Below are 19,896 nucleotides of genomic sequence, written 5' to 3'. Positions count from 1 at the left end.
TGCAGCGCTGAAGAGATCCCGAGATCTCTCATAGACTAACATTGCTAACCCGACGCTTGTTTCTACAGTGCACCCGGCCGCCCCCGCGCCGCTGAGGGTGAAATTTCTGTGTGGACTTGTGTCCCCCCCGGTGCCCTACAAAACCCCCCTGGTCTGCCCTCCGAAGACGCGGGTACTTACCTGCAAGCAGACCGGAACCGGGGCACCCCCTTCTCTCCATTCTAGCCTATGCGTTTTGGGCACCACTTTGAACTCTGCACCTGACCGGCCCTGAGCTGCTGGTGTGGTGACTTTGGGGTTGCTCTGAACCCCCAACGGTGGGCTACCTTGGACCAAGAACTAAGCCCTGTAAGTGTCTTACTTACCTGGTTAACCTAACAAATACTTACCTCCCCTAGGAACTGTGAAAATTGCACTAAGTGTCCACTTTTAAAACAGCTATTTGTGAATAACTTGAAAAGTATACATGCAATTTTGATGATTTGAAGTTCCTAAAGTACTTACCTGCAATACCTTTCGAATGAGATATTACATGTAGAATTTGAACCTGTGGTTCTTAAAATAAACTAAGAAAAGATATTTTTCTATACAAAAACCTATTGACTGGATTTGTCTCTGAGTGTGTGTACCTCATTTATTGTCTATGTGTATGTACAACAAATGCTTAACACTACTCCTTGGATAAGCCTACTGCTCGACCACACTACCACAAAATAGAGCATTAGTATTATCTCTTTTTGCCACTATCTTACCTCTAAGGGGAACCCTTGGACTCTGTGCATGCTATTCCTTACTTTGAAATAGCACATACAGAGCCAACTTCCTACAGCCAAGATGCTGCAAAATCCACCAACCATTGTGGCCTGGACACAACTGACTCTTTGTGTAAGGCAGCTGGGACCAGCGTGGTGTCTAGGCACCACACTTAAATCACAGACCAATCTTTTTGTTGGATATCCCGCAATCTCTCCTGGATTGTTGAAACTTGTTGGAGCAAAAGCTAACTCTGCCCTCCGTAGTTCAAGGAGAACAAGACCACCGCTCGCTCTCTGAGCCCAACTCAGTCTATTTGGTAGCTCCTCCAAAAGCAACACCCCTTTCAAGGATTTGGCAAGCCAGCTTCTTTAGTAGACCTCCAAGCCCTTTTGTTTGAGTGCATAGGTGGGGAGTCCCTCCCTAACCATAAAACCCCCCTCTCCCGCGGTAGACCCACCAACACCTCTTAATTTGTCCTTGGCAGCTCACGATCACCTCGTATGTTGTGTCACCTTTCACCTTCCCGACTGATGGTGCATCATGTCAGACCAATGGCTGCCCCAGATCATGGAACATGGAGGCTCTCTACCCTTCCTGTCCTATCCCCCAGACATGCCACCTGAAATTCAACACCTCCCTCAGGACTACTTGTCTGTACTGCGTGGAGAAGTTCAGGCTCTCTTAACCAAGGGAACAATAGAGAGGGGAGTGCATCAGAGATCGAGACTGGCTTCTACACCCGTTATTCTCTGGTGCCAAAAAAGGGGGGGGCCTTCGTCCCATCCTAGAGCTTCGCCTTCTGAAAGTTTTCCTCCTGAAGGACAAGTTCAGAATGCTCAACCTGGCCCAGGTTCTGTCTGCCATCGATCCTGGAGACTGGATGGTAGCACTGAACTTGCATGATGCATACTTCACATCCCTGTCCCACAGACGTTACCTGTGGTGTGAGGTAGATCACGAGCACTTTCAGCTCTGTGCTTCCCTTTGATCATACCAGTGCACCCCAGTGTTTGCAAAGGTGATGGTTATGGTTGCAGACCATCTGCATAAATTGGGAATACCAGTCTTCCCATACCTCGAGAGTTGGCTACTGAAGACGGGCTCGCCGTGGACAGTTGTTAAATACCTCCATACGACGACTGGCCTGTTGACATTGCTGAGTTTCTCCATCATTGTACAGGAGTCATACCTGACTCCTTCATAACAGCTTCCCTTCATAGGGGACATCCTGCATTTTTTGAAGGGGCTGGTCTGCATGTTCCCACCAACTCAATTTGTCGTGCTGCAGTGGGGCCTAAATTTGGTGCTCATCTGCTTAATGTGCACTCCCTTTGAACCAATGCACTTCGTTTAACCAACAAGACAGTGTTTCCTAATGCCATGACGTTGGACAGGCAAGTGAGCAAACTCCAGATATTGTGCATAATCACCCAGTATAGAGCTTTCTTTCTGGACAGATTAGCCGTCCTGGCAGAAGTGGCATTCCTTCTCCATGTAGTCACTCCATTCACATAGGGCATTGGATCCTCGCATCACCCTTCCAGAGAGGAAAAACTGCAGAATTGCTGTGACTCTGACACTGCACTTAGCTTCCTTGTGCACCGAACCAGGGACTACCAACAGGACTGCCAGATTTTCGTTGGTTTGTCTAAGGCAAAGCAGTCCTAAAGAGGACCATCTCAAGATTGATTTTGCTGTGCATCAAGATGTGCGATGGGCTGGCCAAGAAGCAGCTCCCAAAATGCTTGCACACTCAGTGTACCAGAGCCAAGGTTGCTTCCACTGCACTGATGTGTGGGCTGCCAGTCATGGAAGTTTGCCAGGCCTCTACGTGGGCATCTATCCGCACGTTAATGAATCATTACTGCCTGGGCAGCCAGGTCATGTTGGATGGACATTTTCGCCCGATCTGTCCTGCAGGATTCCCTGGTCTGAGCCATTCCACAGACATACCAATAGAGGACATAGACTGTTTAGTATCTATTCACAAGGGGAGGAATTGTCAGTTAGAAGCTTCTATTTGAAGAACAAGTTATTTACCTTCAGTAATGCCTTTTCTGGTAGAGATTCTAACCACAGATTCCTCCCTGCTCCCCGTTCTGTGGAATGGACTCTGTAAGGAAATGCCTCCTTGGCATGGTTACCCCCTGACTTTTTGCCTTTGCTGATGCTATGTTTTGAATTGAAAGTGTGCTGAGGCCTGCTAACCAGGCCCCAGCACCAGTGTTCTTTCCCTAACCTGTACTTTTGATTCCACAATTGGCACACCCTGGCATCCAGGTAAGTCCCTTGTAACTGGTACCCCTGGTACCAAGGGCCCTGATGCCAGGGAAGGTCTCTAAGGGCTGCAGCATATCTTATGCCACCCTGGGGATCCCTCACTCAGCACAGACACACTGCTTGTCAGCTTGTGTGTGCTGATGAGAACAAAACGAGTAAGTCGACATGGCACTCCCCTCAGGGTGCCATGCCAACCTCACACTGCCTATGCAGTATAGATAAGTCACCCCTCTAGTAGGCCTTACAGCCCTAAGGCAGGGTGCACTATACCATAGGTGAGGGCACCAGTACATGAGTACTGTGCCCCTACAGTGTCTAAGCCAAACCTTAGACATTGTAATTGTAGGGTAGCCATAAGAGTATATGGTCTGGGAGTCTGTCAAACACGGACTCCACAGCACCATAATGGCTACACTGAAAACTGGGAAGTTTGGTATCAAACTTCTCAGCACAATAAATGCACACTGATGCCAGCGTACATTTTATTGTAAAATACACCCCAGAGGGCACCTTAGAGGTGCCCCCTGAAACCTTCACCGACTATCTGTGTAGGCTGACTAGTTCCAGCAGCCTGCCACAACCGAGACATGTTGCTGGCCCCATGGGGAGAGTGCCTTTGTCACTCTGAGGCCAGTAACAAAGCCTGCACTGGGTGGAGATGCGAACACCTCCCCCAGGCAGGAGCTGTCACACCTGGCGGTGAGCCTCAAGGGCTCACCCCTTTGTGCCAGCACCGCAGGACACTCCAGCTAGTGGAGTTGCCCGCCCCCTCCGGCCACGGCCCCCACTTTTGGCGGCAAGGCCGGAGAAAATAATGAGAAAAACAAGGAGGAGTCACTGGCCAGTCAGAACAGCCCCTCAGGTGTCCTGAGCTGAGGTGACTCTAACTTTTAGAAATCCTCCATCTTGCAGATGGAGGATTCCCCAATAGGATTAGGGATGTGACCCCCTCCCCTTGGGAGGAGGCACAAAGAGGGTGTACCCACCCTCAGGGCTAGTAGCCATTGGCTACTAACCCCCCAGACCTAAACACGCCCTTAAATTTAGTATTTAAGGGCTCCCCTGAACCTAAGAATTTAGATTCCTGAAACTACAACAAGAAGAAGAAGACTGCCGAGCTGAAAAACCCCTGCAGAGGAAGAACAGAAGACACCAACTGCTTTGGCCCCAGTCCTACCGGCCTGTCTCCTGCCTTCCAAAGAACCCTGCTCCAGCGACGCTTTCCAAGGGACCAGCGACCTCTGAATCCTCTGAGGACTGCCCTGCTTCGAGAAAGACAAGAAACTCCCGAGGACAGCGGCACTGCTCCAAAAGAACTGCAACTTTGTTTCAAGGAGCAGACTTAAAGACCCCTGCAACTCCCCGCAAGAAGCGTGAGACTTGCAACACTGCACCCGGCGACCCCGACTCGACTGGTGGAGAACCAACACCTCAGGGAGGACCCTCCGGCGACTCCGAGACCGTGAGTAACCAAAGTTGTCCCCCCTGAGCCCCCACAGCGACGCCTGCAGAGGGAATCCCGAGGCTCCCCCTGACCGCGACTGCCTGAACTCCATTTCCCGACGGCTGGAAAAGACTCTGCACCCGCAGCCCCCAGCACCGAAAGGAACGGAACTCCTGTGCAGGAGTGACCCCCAGGAGGCCCTCTCCCTTGCCCAGGTGGTGGCTACCCCGAGGAGCCCCCCCCCTTGCATGCCTGCAACGCTGAAGAGATCCCTTGATCTCTCATTGATTCACATTGAAAACCCAACGCTTGTCTCTACACTGCACCCGGCCGCCCCAGTGCCGCTGAGGGTGTACTTTTTGTGTGAACTTGTGTCCCCCCCGGTGCCCTACAAAACCCCCCTGGTCTGCCCTCCGAAGACGCGGGTACTTACCTGCTGGCAGACCGGAACCGGGGGACCCCCTTCTCTCCATTGCAGCCTATGCGTTTTGGGCTCCTCTTTGACCTCTGCACCTGACCGGCCCTGAGCTGCTGGTGTGGTAACTTTGGGGTTGCTCTGAACCCCCAACGGTGGGCTACCTTGGACCCAAACCTGAGACTTGTAAGTGATTTACTTACCTGACAAAACTAACAAAAACTTACCTCCCCCAGGAACTGTGAAAATTGCACTGTGTCCACTTTTAAAACAGCTTATTGTGTTTTATGTAAAAAGTATACATGCTAATGTAATGATTTAAAGTTCCTAAAGTACTTACCTGCAATACCTTTCAAATGAGATATTACATGTAGAATTTGAACCTGTGGTTCTTAAAATAAACTAAGAAAATATATTTTTCTATAACAAAACCTATTGGCTGGAATTGTCTCTGAGTGTGTGTTCCTCATTTATTGCCTGTGTGTATGTACAACAAATGCTTAACACTACTCCTTTGATAAGCCTACTGCTCGACCACACTACCACAAAATAGAGCATTAGTATTATCTCTTTTTGCCACTATCTTACCTCTAAGGGAAACCCTTGGACTCTGTGCATACTATTCCTTACTTTGAAATAGTGCATACAGAGCCAACTTCCTACATTGGTGGATCAGCGGTGGGGTACAAGACTTTGCATTTGCTGGACTACTCAGCCAATACCTGATCACACGACAAATTCCAAAAATTGTCATTAGAAATTTTTGCAATTTGAAATTTTTCTAAATTCTTAAAAGTCCTGCTAGGGCCTTGTGTTAGTCCCTGTTAGCATTTCCTTTTAGAGTTTAAAAGTTTTGTAAAAGTTTGAATTAGAACCTAGAACTAGTTTTAGATTCTTAAAAAGTATTCCAACTTTTAGAAGCATAATGTCTAGTACAGAGATGAATGTGGTGGAACTCGACACCACACCTTACCTCCATCTTAAGATGAGGGAGCTAAGGTCACTCTGTACACTAAAGAAAATAGTAATGGGCCCCAGACCTTCCAAACTACAGCTCCAGGAGCTTTTGGCAGAGTTTGAAAGAGCCAACCCCTCTGAGGATGACAACACAGAGGATGATGATAGTGACTTGGAGGGTGATTCCCCCCTACCAGTCCTATCTAGGGAAGGCAGGGCCTCTCAAGCCCTGACTCCACAAATCATAGTCAGAGATGCTGGTTCTCTCACAGGAGGGACCAACCTCTCTGAAATCACTGAGGATAACTCCAGTGAAGAGGACATCCAGTTAGCCAGGATGGCCAAAAGATTGGCTTTGGAAAGACAGATCCTAGCCATAGAAAGGGAAAGACAAGAGATGGGCCTAGGACCCATCAATGGTGGCAGCAACATAAATAGGGTCAGAGATTCTCCTGACATGTTGAAAATCCCTAAAGGGATTGTAACTAAATATGAAGATGGTGATGACATCACCAAATGGTTCACAGCTTTTGAGAGGGCTTGTGTAACCAGAAAAGTGAACAAATCTCACTGGGGTGCTCTCCTTTGGGAAATGTTCACAGGAAAGTGTAGGGATAGACTCCTCACACTCTCTGGAAAAGATGCAGAATCTTATGACCTCATGAAGGGTACCCTGATTGAGGGCTTTGGATTCTCCACTGAGGAGTATAGGATTAGATTCAGGGGGGTAAAAAATCCTCGAGCCAGACCTGGGTTGACTTTGTAGACTACTCAGTAAAAACACTAGATGGTTGGATTCAAGGCAGTGGTGTAAGTAATTATGATGGGCTGTACAATTTATTTGTGAAAGAACACCTATTAAGTAATTGTTTCAATGATAAACTGCATCAGCATCTGGTAGACCTAGGACCAATTTCTCCCCAAGAATTGGGAAAGAAGGCGGACCATTGGGTCAAGACTAGGGTGTCCAAAACTTCCACAGGGGGTGACCAAAAGAAAGGGGTCACAAAACCTCCCCAGGGGAAAGGTGGTGAGACAGCCAAAAACAAAAATAGTAAAGAGTCTTCTACAGGCCCCCAAAAACCTGCACAGGAGGGTGGGCCCAGAGCCTCTTCACAAAACAATCCTGGGTACAAGGGTAAAAACTTTGATCCCAAAAAGGCCTGGTGTCGTAGCTGTAGTCAGTCTGGACACCAAACTGGAGACAAGGCCTGTCCCAAGAAAGATACCACTTCTAACTCCACTCCAGCTAAAACTGGAATGGCCAGTCTCCAAGTGGGATCAACAGTGTGCCCAGAGCAAATCAGGTGTCACACTGAAGCTACATTAGTCTCTGAGGGTGGGGTGGATTTAGCCACACTGGCTGCCTGGCCCCCTAACATGCAAAAATACAGGCAGCAGCTCTTAATTAATGGGACAAGTGTAGAGGGCCTGAGGGATACAGGTGCCAGTGTCACTATGGTGACAGAGAAACTGGTTTCCCCTGGCCAATACCTGGCTGGACAAACTTATCCAGTCACCAACGCTGACAATCAGACTAAAGTACATCCCATGGCTATGGTAACTTTAGAGTGGGGAGGGGTCAATGGCCTGAAACAGGTGGTGGTCTCCTCAAATATCCCAGTAGACTGTTTGCTTGGAAATGACCTGGAGTCCTCAGCATGGGCTGAGGTAGAACTGAAAACCCATGCAGCCATGCTGGGTATCCCTGAACTGGTGTGTGTCAAGACAAGGGCACAGTGCAAGGCACAGGGTGAAAAAGTAGAGCTGGAGTCTGGAAGAAAGGCCCAGCCTACCAAGAGAAAAGGAAAGTCAGCTGGGAAACCAGCTGCAACACAACAAGAAAAAGAGAGCCTCTCTTCTCAGGAAGAAGTTCCGCCCTCTGAGGGAACTGAGCCTATGGAGCTGGAACCGTATCAGGTTGAGCTCTTAGGCCCAGGGGAACCCTCAAGGGAAGAGTTGTGTAAGGGACAAGAAACCTGTCCCTCTCTTGAAGGCCTTAGGCAGCAAGCTGCTGAAGAGTCCAAAGGCAAGAAAAATGGAACACATAGGGTCTATTGGGAAGATGGACTCCTGTACACTGAGGCAAGAGATCCCAAACCTGGTGCCACTAGGAGAGTGGTAGTGCCTCAGGGGTTCAGAGAGTTTATTCTGACCTTAGCCCATGATATTCCCCTTGCTGGGCATTTGGGACAAACCAAGACGTGGGAGAGGTTAGTCAACCACTTCTACTGGCCCAACATGTCCCAGAAGGTTAAGGAGTTTTGCACCTCCTGTCCCACCTGTCAAGCCAGTGGTAAGACAGGTGGACATCCAAAGGCCCCCCTCATTCCACTTCCAGTGGTGGGGGTCCCCTTTGAAAGAGTGGGTGTGGACATAGTGGGTCCACTGGAACCTCCCACAGCCTCAGGAAATATGTACATCCTAGTAGTAGTGGATCATGCTACTAGGTATCCTGAAGCTATTCCCCTTAGGTCGACTACTGCCCCTGCAGTAGCCAAGGCCCTCATTGGTATCTTTACCAGAGTGGGCTTCCCTAAGGAGGTGGTGTCTGACAGAGGTACCAACTTCATGTCAGCATACCTAAAACACATGTGGAATGAATGTGGAGTGACTTATACATTCACTACACCATATCATCCACAAACTAATGGCCTTGTTGAGAGATTCAACAAGACATTAAAGGGCATGATCATGGGGCTCCCAGAAAAACTCAAAAGGAGATGGGATGTCCTCCTGCCATGTCTGCTTTTCGCTTAGAGAGGTGCCTCAGAAGGGAGTAGGGTTCTCACCCTTTGAACTTCTGTTTGGCCACCCTGTAAGGGGACCACTAGCTCTTGTGAAGGCTGGGAGAGACCTCTTCATGAGCCTAAACAGGACATAGTGGACTATGTACTTGGCCTTCGCTCAAGGATGGCAGAGTACATGGAAAAGGCAAACAAAAACCTTGAGGCCAGCCAACAGCCCCAGAAGTGTTGGTATGACCAAAAGGCTGCACTGGTTGAATTTCAACCAGGGCAGAAAGTCTGGGTTTTGGAGCCTGTGGCTCCCAGGGCACTTCAGGACAAATGGAGTGGCCCTTACCCAGTGCTAGAGAGGAAGAGTCAGGTCACCTATCTGGTAGACCTGGGCACAAGCAGGAGCCCCAAGAGGGTGATCCATGTGAACCGCCTTAAGCTCTTCCATGACAGGGCTGATGTAAATCTGTTAATGGTAACCAATGAGGATCAGGAAGCTGAGAGTGAGCCTCTCCCTGATCTTCTGTCATCAGACCCTAAAGATGGCTCAGTAGATGGAGTGATCTATTCAGACACCCTCTCTAGCCAACAGCAAGCTGACTGTAGGAAGGTCCTGCAACAGTTTGCTGAGCTCTTTTCCCTAACCCCTGGTCAGACACACCTGTGTACCCATGATGTGGACACAGGAGCCTGTCAAAAACAAAATATTCAGACAGTCTGATCAAGTTAAGGAAAGCATCAATGTTGGAAGTCCACAAGATGCTGGAATTGGGAGTAATTGAGTACTCTGACAGCCCCTGGGCTAGCCCAGTGGTCTTAGTCCCCAAACCTCACACCAATGAAGGAAAGAGAGAGATGAGGTTTTGTGTGGACTACAGAGGACTTAACTCTGTCACCAAGACAGATGCCCATCCCATTCCTAGAGCTGATGAGCTGATTGATAAATTAGGGGCTGCCAAATTCTTAAGTACCTTTGACTTAACAGCAGGGTACTGGCAAATCAAAATGGCCCCTGGAGCAAAAGAAAAGACAGCATTCTCCACACCTGATGGGCATTATCAGTTCACTGTTATGCCCTTTGGTTTAAAGAATGCCCCTGCCACCTTCCAAAGGTTGGTGAATCAAGTCCTTGCTGGCTTGGAGTCCTTCAGTGCAGCTTATCTTGACGATATTGCTGTCTTTAGCTCCAACTGGCAGGATCACCTGGTCCACCTGAAGAAGGTTTTAAAGGCTCTGCAATCTGCAGGCCTCTCTATCAAGGCATCCAAATGCCAGATAGGGCAGGGAACTGTGGTTTACTTGGGACACCTTGTAGGTGGAGGCCAAGTTCAGCCACTCCAGCCTAAGATCCAGACTATTCTGGACTGGGCAGCTCCAAAAACCCAGACTCCAGTCAGGGCATTCCTTGGCTTGACTGGGTACTATAGGAGGTTTGTGAAGGGATATGGATCCATTGTGACAGCCCTCACAGAACTCGCCTCCAAGAAAATGCCCAAGAAAGTAAACTGGACTGTAGAATGCCAACAGGCCTTTGACACCCTGAAACAAGCAATGTGCACAGCACCAGTTCTAAAAGCTCCAGATTACTCCAAGCAGTTCATTGTGCAGACAGATGCCTCTGAACATGGGATAGGGGCAGTTTTGTCCCAAACAAATGATGATGGCCTTGACCAGCCTGTTGCTTTCATTAGCAGGAGGTTACTCCCCAGGGAGCAGCGTTGGAGTGCCATTGAGAGGGAGGCCTTTGCTGTGGTTTGGTCCCTGAAGAAGCTGAGACCATACCTCTTTGGTACTCACTTCCTAGTTCAGACTGACCACAGACCTCTCAGATGGCTGATGCAAATGAAAGGTGAAAATCCAAAACTGTTGAGGTGGTCCATCTCCCTACAGGGAATGGACTTTATAGTGGAACACAGACCTGGGACTGCCCATGCCAATGCAGATGGCCTTTCCAGGTTCTTCCACTTAGAAAATGAAGACTCTCTTGGGAAAGGTTAGTCTCATCCTCTTTCGTTTGGGGGGGGGGGGATTGTGTAAGGAAATGCCTCCTTGGCATGGTTACCCCCTGACTTTTTGCCTTTGCTGATGCTATGTTTTGAATTGAAAGTGTGCTGAGGCCTGCTAACCAGGCCCCAGCACCAGTGTTCTTTCCCTAACCTGTACTTTTGATTCCACAATTGGCACACCCTGGCATCCAGGTAAGTCCCTTGTAACTGGTACCCCTGGTACCAAGGGCCCTGATGCCAGGGAAGGTCTCTAAGGGCTGCAGCATATCTTATGCCACCCTGGGGACCCTTCACTCAGCACAGACACACTGCTTACCAGCTTGTGTGTGCTGGTGAGAATCAAACGAGTAAGTCGGCATGGCACTCCCCTCAGGGTGCCATGTCAACCTCACACTGCCTATGCAGTATAGATAAGTCACCCCTCTAGTAGGCCTTACAGCCCTAAGGCAGGGTGCACTATACCATAGGTGAGGGCACCAGTACATGAGTACTGTGCCCCTACAGTGTCTAAGCCAAACCTTAGACATTGTAAGTGCAGGGTAGCCATAAGAGTATATGGTCTGGGAGTCTGTCAAACACGGACTCCACAGCACCATAATGGCTACACTGAAAACTGGGAAGTTTGGTATCAAACTTCTCAGCACAATAAATGCACACTGATGCCAGTGTACATTTTATTGTGAAATACACCCCAGAGGGCACCTTAGAGGTGCCCCCTGAAACCTTAACCGACTATCTGTGTAGGCTGACTGGTTCCAGCAGCCTGCCGCAACCGAGACATGTTGCTGGCCCCACGGGGAGAGTGCCTTTGTCACTCTGAGGCCAGTAACAAAGCCTGCACTGGGTGGAGATGCTAACACCTCCCCCAGGCAGGAGCTGTCACACCTGGCAGTGAGCCTCAAAGGCTCACCCCTTTGTGCCAGCACCGCAGGACACTCCAGCTAGTGGAGTTGCCCGCCCCCTCCGGCCACGGCCCCCACTTTTGGCGGCAAGGCCGGAGAAAATAATGAGAAAAACAAGGAGGAGTCACTGGCCAGTCAGGACAGCCCCTAAGGTGTCCTGAGCTGAAGTGACTCTAACTTTTAGAAATCCTCCATCTTGCAGATGGAGGATTCCCCAATAGGATTAGGGATGTGACCCCCTCCCCTTGGGAGGAGGCACAAAGAGGGTGTACCCACCCTCAGGGCTAGTAGCTATTGGCTACTAACCCCACAGACCTAAACACGCCCTTAAATTTGGTATTTAAGGGCTCCCCTGAACCTAAGAATTTAGATTCCTGAAACTTCAAGAAGAAGAAGACTGCCGAGCTGAAAAAACCCTGCAGAGGAAGAACAGAAGACACCATCTGCTTTGGCCCCAGTCCTACCGGCCTGTCTCCTGCCTTCCAAAGAACCCTGCTCCAGCGACGCTTTCCAAGGGACCAGCGACCTCTGAATCCTCTGAGGACTGCCCTGCTTCGAGAAAGACAAGAAACTCCTGAGGACAGCGGCACTGCTCCAAAAGAACTGCAACTTTGTTTCAAGGAGCAGACTTAAAGACCCCTACAACTCCCGGCAAGAAGCGTGAGACTTGCAACACTGCACCCGGCGACCCTGACTCGACTGGTGGAGAACCAACACCTGAGGGAGGACCCTCTGGGGACTCCGAGACCGTGAGTAACCAAAGTTGTCCCCCCTGAGCCCCCACAGCGACGCCTGCAGAGGGAATCCCGAGGCTCCCCCTGACCGCGACTGCCTGAATTCCATTTCCCGACGGCTGGAAAAGACTCTGCACCCGCAGCCCCCAGCACCGAAAGGAACGGAACTCCTGTGCAGGAGGCCCTCTCCCTTGCCCAGGTGGTGGCTACCCCGAGGAGCCCCCCCCTTGCCTGCCTGCAACGCTGAAGAGATCCCTTGATCTCTCATTGATTCACATTGAAAACCCAACGCTTGTCTCTACACTGCACCCGGCCGCCCCAGTGCCGCTGAGGGTGTACTTTTTGTGTGAACTTGTGTCCCCCCCGGTGCCCTACAAAACCCCCCTGGTCTGCCCTCCGAAGACGCGGGTACTTACCTGCTGGCAGACCGGAACCGGGGCACCCCCTTCTCTCCATTGCAGCCTATGCGTTTTGGGCACCTCTTTGACCTCTGCACCTGACTGGCCCTGAGCTGCTGGTGTGGTAACTTTGGGGTTGCTCTGAACCCCCAACGGTGGGCTACCTTGGACCCAAACCTGAGACTTGTAAGTTATTTACTTACCTGACAAAACTAACAAAAACTTACCTCCCCCAGGAACTGTGAAAATTGCACTGTGTCCACTTTTAAAACAGCTTATTGTGTTTTATGTAAAAAGTATACATGCTAATGTAATGATTTAAAGTTCCTGAAGTACTTACCTGCAATACCTTTCAAATGAGATATTACATGTAGAATTTGAACCTGTGGTTCTTAAAATAAACTAAGAAAATATATTTTTCTATAGCAAAACCTATTGGCTGGATTTGTCTCTGAGTGTGTGTTCCTCATTTATTGCCTGTGTGTATGTACAACAAATGCTTAACACTACTCCTTTGATAAGCCTACTGCTCGACCACACTACCACAAAATAGAGCATTAGTATTATCTCTTTTTGCCACTATCTTACCTCTAAGGGGAACCCTTGGACTCTGTGCATACTATTCCTTACTTTGAAATAGTGCATACAGAGCCAACTTCCTACAGACTCCTACTGACTATTAAAAAGATTCAGAATCTAGATATACACGCTGTGCTACTGCCTGATTTCCATAGCTCTGTTTCCGAAGACACAAACGGCGATCACGAAGAAACTGATGTCAATGCTTGTAGGTGACATATATGTTACCAGGAAATTCACCGCACTCCACAGAGTCCTATATATCACTTTTATTAAAGCATTCAGTAACCACCAACGCATTTCAACTTCCGTAACCATGCATTGGTGGTTACTGAATGCTTTAATAAAAGTGATATATAGGACCCTATGGAGTGCAGTGAATTTCCTGGTGATAATATTTCGAGGGTGGTCACCGGCAACAAGAGTGCGCCACTGAGAACTGCTTCTGACCCCTTTTTTTGACATGTATATGTAATATGCTATCTGTGGTCCCAGTTATCACATCTGAGGCCGGAAGTGGCATTACGCTACTAGTGTCCACGTGTGGGAATTGCAACAAATGTTTCCAGATCCAGTCTGGTGCCTGGGGAAATTCATAAGGTGAGGAATCAGCGCTTAGTCTATACCAGCAGAGGTGTTACAAAGGTAAGTAACTGTTCTTTTCTTGAATTTGATTAACTCTGCGTAGGTGTTATTAGTATGTTTCTTTCAAAATTTCTTTAATTCATTTTTGTATGCCTGTCATATTTTAGTGAATGTGTTACTCTCTGTATCCAATGCACATCTTGAGCCTGCTTGTGTCCCAGTTTAGGGACCACTGTGAAGCTGATCTGAGAGTGGCAGCGCTATGCACATACTTTTTTGCAGACTTTATGCATGCGAGTCTGTGGAAAGGGTTACCCTTTAAACTGTGTTGACAGCCTCATACTCCAGCTTGACTGTGTTAGTTTCTCTGTGTCAAAAGGAAGGAGGAAGAGAAGACGGATCCCCAGTCCCTTCTTCAACTTCATCCTCTCCTCCTCCTCCTCATGGCCCCCCCCCCAAAAAAAAAAATCTGTGGGTGGCCTTATTGTGTCTTCTCCGTTACATGCTCAGCCCTTGTTCTTTTTGAGAACATCCCAGTCTGTAAGTTGGCACATTACTTCTGCTTTTAGGGTGCAGCTTATTCAAAAGTTGTATTGGCCTTGTTAGTAATGTACCCGGGCATCCATGTGTCAAGTGGAGGATATTGCTGCTCTGTGCATCCAAGGTTTGAGGCTTTCACAGGGTACGATCGTCCCACTAAATACAAACAAAGCAATGATGGTTGCAGAGAATAGCAGGAGTGGCTTTCTTCCCCAGATTATGAGCAGCCATGACCACTGAGATCAGTATTTGTTGAACTATTTAGTCAATTTGGGAGACATTGTTAAACCATACTTAAAGTTGAGACAAAAAAAAATCAAATAGATCTTATGCCTCTTGGGGCAGTAGAGGCTTGCAGTGCCACAATCTCTGGTGACTGAAAGGAGTCTCCCAGTCCAGAGAACTGTCAAGCATTTAGCTCCTGAGCTCCAACGGGGTCAATGCGGATGAGGTAGAATTGGACCACTTTGGGTGACCTAAATCAAGTTAAGTTAGATAAACTGCAGCAGTTTGAGAACGTACAATTTGAGATTTAGAGTAACCAGTGGAAGAACGTTTACATATGGTCAAGTGCCTCAAAACAAACATTAAACTAGCACAGTATAAGTTTGAGGACTCAAAGTTTAGCAGCTTCTAATTGTTGGACTTATAACTACAAAGACAGCGCCATGTTTACTCATCAAGAAACTGCTTTGAGAAATGCATAATCACAAGGTTCCTGCAAGATGCCTTATTGAGGAAGTTCTTTGTATGCTCCGCCCTCTAATCTAGTCATCCCCAGGCTCTTTAAGTAGCAAGGCTGGAATCTAAGATTCAAGTAGAGCAAAGGTAAAGCTATGCTACCAAGCTTGGAAATGTCTGTACAAGCCTCCGGGAAATGTCTGTTAGTACATTGGCGTCAGTGTAGCAAAATATGTTGTTAACCTAAATCAGTGTTGGGGAAACAAAATACTTGAGATTTTCAAGAAGGCGGGAGGATATTTACAGCATGTGATTCTGTGGGAGACACAGAAGATGCTGACCCATTGTCATTTGTTGGTCAATTTAAACTTTTAAAGTGGCTGAGTGAGTTGAGGGCTTACTGATCATTCTTATGACCTGCATGCTTAGAAGTATAGATTTCAAAAAGGCCAACATAGCATTTCACCTTTTTGATGTTTATAGTAGCACCAGTGGCGGCCGGTAAATTATACACACACGCACCAAGCACGCATGCACTAAACATTCATTTTAAAAAACACACACACTTACCTTCAGCTCTGCCTCGGAGGTCCCAGGAGGGTTGGGACTGCTGCCTTAGGTCAGCCAGTGAGGGAAGGCAGAAGTCCCAACTTCGTCACAGAGTGGGATGGGGGTCAGTGAGACTGCTGACCCCACCCTACTCTGTGATGAGGTGTCACTGATTGACACTCACCCTGGGTGCGTCAAGGCTTAAACCTGAAGCGCCCAAGTCGGAGTCGATGGGTGATGCTTCCCCTCGTCATTGAGGGGGAGGGCCTTGAGGCACCTTTGCTGAGCCGAGGAGGTCACACCCATAGGAGCTGTGACCTCTTCAGCCCAGCAAAGTTCAGCTCAGGCAGCCAGGAGCCTGAGCTAATCACGCATGTCTCACTCCTGGCTGCCTGAGCCTGAACATGGAGTGTCTGTCAGACTGACCTTTGCTCAGCCTGACAGCCATTCTTCATGAGGGGCAATAGGTGAGGGGGGGGGCATGGCCCCTACGGTGCAGTGGACGGTCTGCGGCTGAGTAGCACACAATATTTACTGCATTTAAAATCCACATAAACTGATGATCAAAATGTTATAGAATGCCAGTGAACAGTCGAGCTGTGGATTATGTGCTTGTTCAGTTGCTATAACCACAGCCAATTTATACTTCTATATTGTCATTTACAGCAAGGGTTTTAGCAGTTTTCATATAGTATTTGAAAACTTAATGCTAATAAATATATATATTTTTTTATTTTCTACAGTGTCCAAAGTGCAATATCTGTATTGAAAAGAATGGAGGCTGCAATCATATGGTGAGTGTTAACAACACTTATCTTTCACTGTGCTCACTTTCACTCCCATGAACTGCTAATTTCTCCACTCTTTTCCATTTTTTTCAGCAATGCTCCAAATGCAAGCATGGTAAGTTTCTTAAGAATGCATATAGCAGGCAGTCCTTGACAAGTTGCACTGTGACTGAAGAGGTAATGGGAAACTGGGAGGTGAATGCCTATGTAGATGAATATATTTGGATATTTATCATTTTTTACTCAGCACTCTGGGGACCCACCAGCCACTTCAGATTTACCACTGAGTAGCCCTAGATCGAGATATTTTAACTCCCAGCTTCAAATTCCAAACCCAGCAGCGTAACTATGTATTCAAACCTGAACTACAGAGGGCTGATTATCATTCTTGCAATTGGATGGGCATTGTAATTTTCAACATCTAGGACATTCTTTGAATTTTAAGGTTCTGTTGCTTCATCAAGTTTTTTACTGCCACGCCCACCTTCAGGGACATACCACCCCACCCACATTTCCACCGCCTAATAACACTACTTTAGGATGCAGAACCTGTATCTAAACAACGATGTAACTACTAAACATTTATGTATTTAATTTTATTGGGTCTCACCTGAGATGGCGCATGCTCCGTCATCTGCGAGAAATTGTATTAACTTAACCGGGGCTTGGCACTCACCCATTGCGTAACCATTCATTGGTTTCATTGTCCGTCACATTAACTGACGCCATTTGGGTCAGCACATGCTAGCTTCACTTTCTGTTCATGTTTTTTCCCCGGGAGCATAGTTCAGTTACTGCTTCCTTGTTTTGGGGGTCTTCTTCCTCTTTCTGCCTATTTTTTTCTTAAACTTGCAGCATTTCGTAAGTGTGTGTTTTTAGGGTGTCATGTTCTGTGCTGTTGCTTTCGCCCGCTCGTTTCTAAAGTTCGTTCCCTTTTCATCCCTTATACTATTCATCCACTCCCCTTCTTCTCTTTAGTGCAGGATAACAACACTAATACCCTGCAGGCTGTTAGCATCACTGTTACCAGTGATTTCAAAATACATTAATAATCACTCAGTTTGTAACAAAGTGCTTTTGTAGTGTTTAATTGTTTATAGGATGTCTTGGTCGTGACTAAAATGTTTTATCCAAAAAACAGTGTGTTTAAAATTGGTTTGTTTGCACAATTACAGGTTGGACGGAACATTCCAGTATGAAAATAACCTATCCTAAATCGCTTTTTGCCTGTTTGGTCTCTTCTTTTCCTCCCTTACCTTAATGTGTACCTTGTTGTGTTTTTTGTCCTCATATCACCTCAAATAAGCACCCTCTTGATCGCATCTGCCCCATTTGCTTATATCAAAGCTAACTATCAGTCAATTGCATAACCGTATGCACCAGGACCGTCAAACGGCCAACCTGATCAAGAGGTATAATCATTGGACACAGTAGTCTTCACAAAGATCCAACAGGTTCCAGAATGCCCCACTTGCTACCTCCCTCTTACTCCTGTAATTCTTGTTGTCCAGACCCCTGAAGTATCTTACTCAGTTTCACCATTCCCACCAGGTTTGGTGCACGGGTTGTCACTGCGCTTTCCAAATCTCCCTCCTTGAACGGAGAATCAAGTAAAAGATAACCAGTCTTTGTAATCTCACTAGGCCCCTTAATTCAGATCCTTGTTGTTCCACCCCAAACATAATCGAAGTAGGTCTTTCCTCCAGATCCCTGCCTGAGATGTCTGAAATCAGCTTACCCACCTCGAGCCAAAACCTTGCCAAAACTGGACAATTAGCAAACATATGGACATTGTCTGTCTCGGTCACCGCTTACATTTAGATTCCCCTGTAACTCTCCCTCCTCTTACCTTGGTCAACTTTGCCAGGGTCCAATAGGCTCGTGTGTAGGGGGGAAACACGATTCCTCCTTAATGTGGCTGATTTAATCACACAATAAAGCATGCCCAAAGATACTTGCCATTACAGTTCCAGCTCCGTGCTCGGCAAGTATCCATCCCAGACCAGATAAGGGAACGTCATGCTTTCTTCTGCGGATGCTAGGAGATGCCCATACCACCATGATACCTCCTCCTTCCTTTCTCTGGGATCCTGAAGATCCATTTCCATGGATCTCTGCTCAACGGCAGTTCACCCTTGGGTTCTAAGCCAGGCATTTGTCTGGCAGAACTCAAACTTAGAAAGCGCCCCATTCCAGTCGTCCCAAGAGAGACCATTACCCCCTTCCACCATCTGACCCCAGTACGAAATTCCAGCCTTCCTCAGGGGCTTCGCCAGGCTGTCCTGCAGACATTCCAGAGCCCCTGGTGAATCCCACACCACTGACAGTTTGCTATAGTATGGAATTACAAGGAGAGATCTGACCCCGTACCATATTTTAGCTGTGGCATTTAAACACTTCAGATGCACTTTTTAAAAATAATTCTGGGGCCCCAAATTTATACAAAAACCCTTAATGTGTACATTTTAACAGATTACTGTAGGAGGCTGGCCCAGTGTGTGGTGGACACCTACGGTGTTACACCGTATACTGGATCCAGGCAACCCTTATTAGTTAGTGTTCAGATAGGAAGGGTTCTCTAGTGGTGGCTCTGGTGAGCAGCCAAAGCTTTTCTAGGAGGAGTGTGAAGCACTTGCAATACCACAGTAATCACACAGTAACTGTTCACACATGAAAGGAACCACACAGTGGCAAAAATAAAGGTACTTTATTACAGGAACATCAAACTAGATTACTAGAGGGAAACCCCCTTCTGGAGTTAAGTACACACAAAATATACACAGGGAAGTATTAGGGAATAGCATAAAATAGCAATGGCCCTATACAGGGGTCAAACCACATACTAAAAAAGTGGAATGCGAGGACGGGTCCCCCACCAGAGGATATGAAGTTGATAACCAAGGGCTGGGAGAGAGTGGAACCCCAGAAGGTAAGTATCTGGAAGATCCCCCAACGACCAGGAGAGGAGCGGTAAGTTACATAGTCGTCCCACAGGCTAACATGGAGACTAGTGATTGGAATATTGCAAAAGAAGGACCAGGCCGGTGGAACCCAATGGTGGATTCTGGATGAAGGGGACCTGCAAAAAAAGGGGACAGATTCCAGTCTACGCAGGAGTGGCCAGGTGGCACAGGAGGCAATGCCCACCCTTCTGTGGGTGAAGATCCAGGTTGACAGTGGTGAATGAAGTCCAGCTGCGGAGTCCAGGAGCTGCAGAGGAGTCCCAGAAATCACTTAAGAGCTGTCCCTTGTCGGTCGCCGGATTGCAGATGGGTCAGTGGTCGGGAGGACCGCCAACAAGCACAAGCACAAGCACAAGCAAATGCAAATGCAACTGGAGCTATTGGAGTTTGCAGAGCTGAAGAGGACCAGCAAGGTCCTGAGGAATCGACCCTTGGAGGGGAGTCCCGGCTGACCCTCAGAAAACAGGAGAGCCAGCCGAAGCAGTCAGAGCCCCCGGAAGCAACCCACTGGCAGCAGGCACAATAAGTCACAGTGAGGCCCAGCCAGCACACCTGAAGAGGAGTCCCCCGCTGGAGCAGCA

General features: G+C 48.0%; 1 protein-coding gene across 1 annotated transcript in view; it reads left to right on the top strand.

Annotated features, from left to right (window-relative positions):
- ARIH2 (ariadne RBR E3 ubiquitin protein ligase 2) overlaps window positions 1-19,896 on the top strand; it is a 315,960-nt gene that overhangs the window by 137,597 nt on the left and 158,467 nt on the right. The window contains exons 10-11 of the mRNA XM_069206208.1: window positions 16,308-16,358; window positions 16,446-16,467. Coding sequence (XP_069062309.1) covers window positions 16,308-16,358; window positions 16,446-16,467 — 73 coding nt within the window. The remainder of the gene's footprint in view (window positions 1-16,307; window positions 16,359-16,445; window positions 16,468-19,896) is intronic.

The sequence above is a fragment of the Pleurodeles waltl genome, chromosome 9 (assembly GCF_031143425.1).
Source record: "Pleurodeles waltl isolate 20211129_DDA chromosome 9, aPleWal1.hap1.20221129, whole genome shotgun sequence".
Classification (NCBI taxonomy): Eukaryota; Metazoa; Chordata; class Amphibia; order Caudata; family Salamandridae; genus Pleurodeles; species Pleurodeles waltl.
This window is presented reverse-complemented; position numbering and strand designations above follow the sequence as displayed.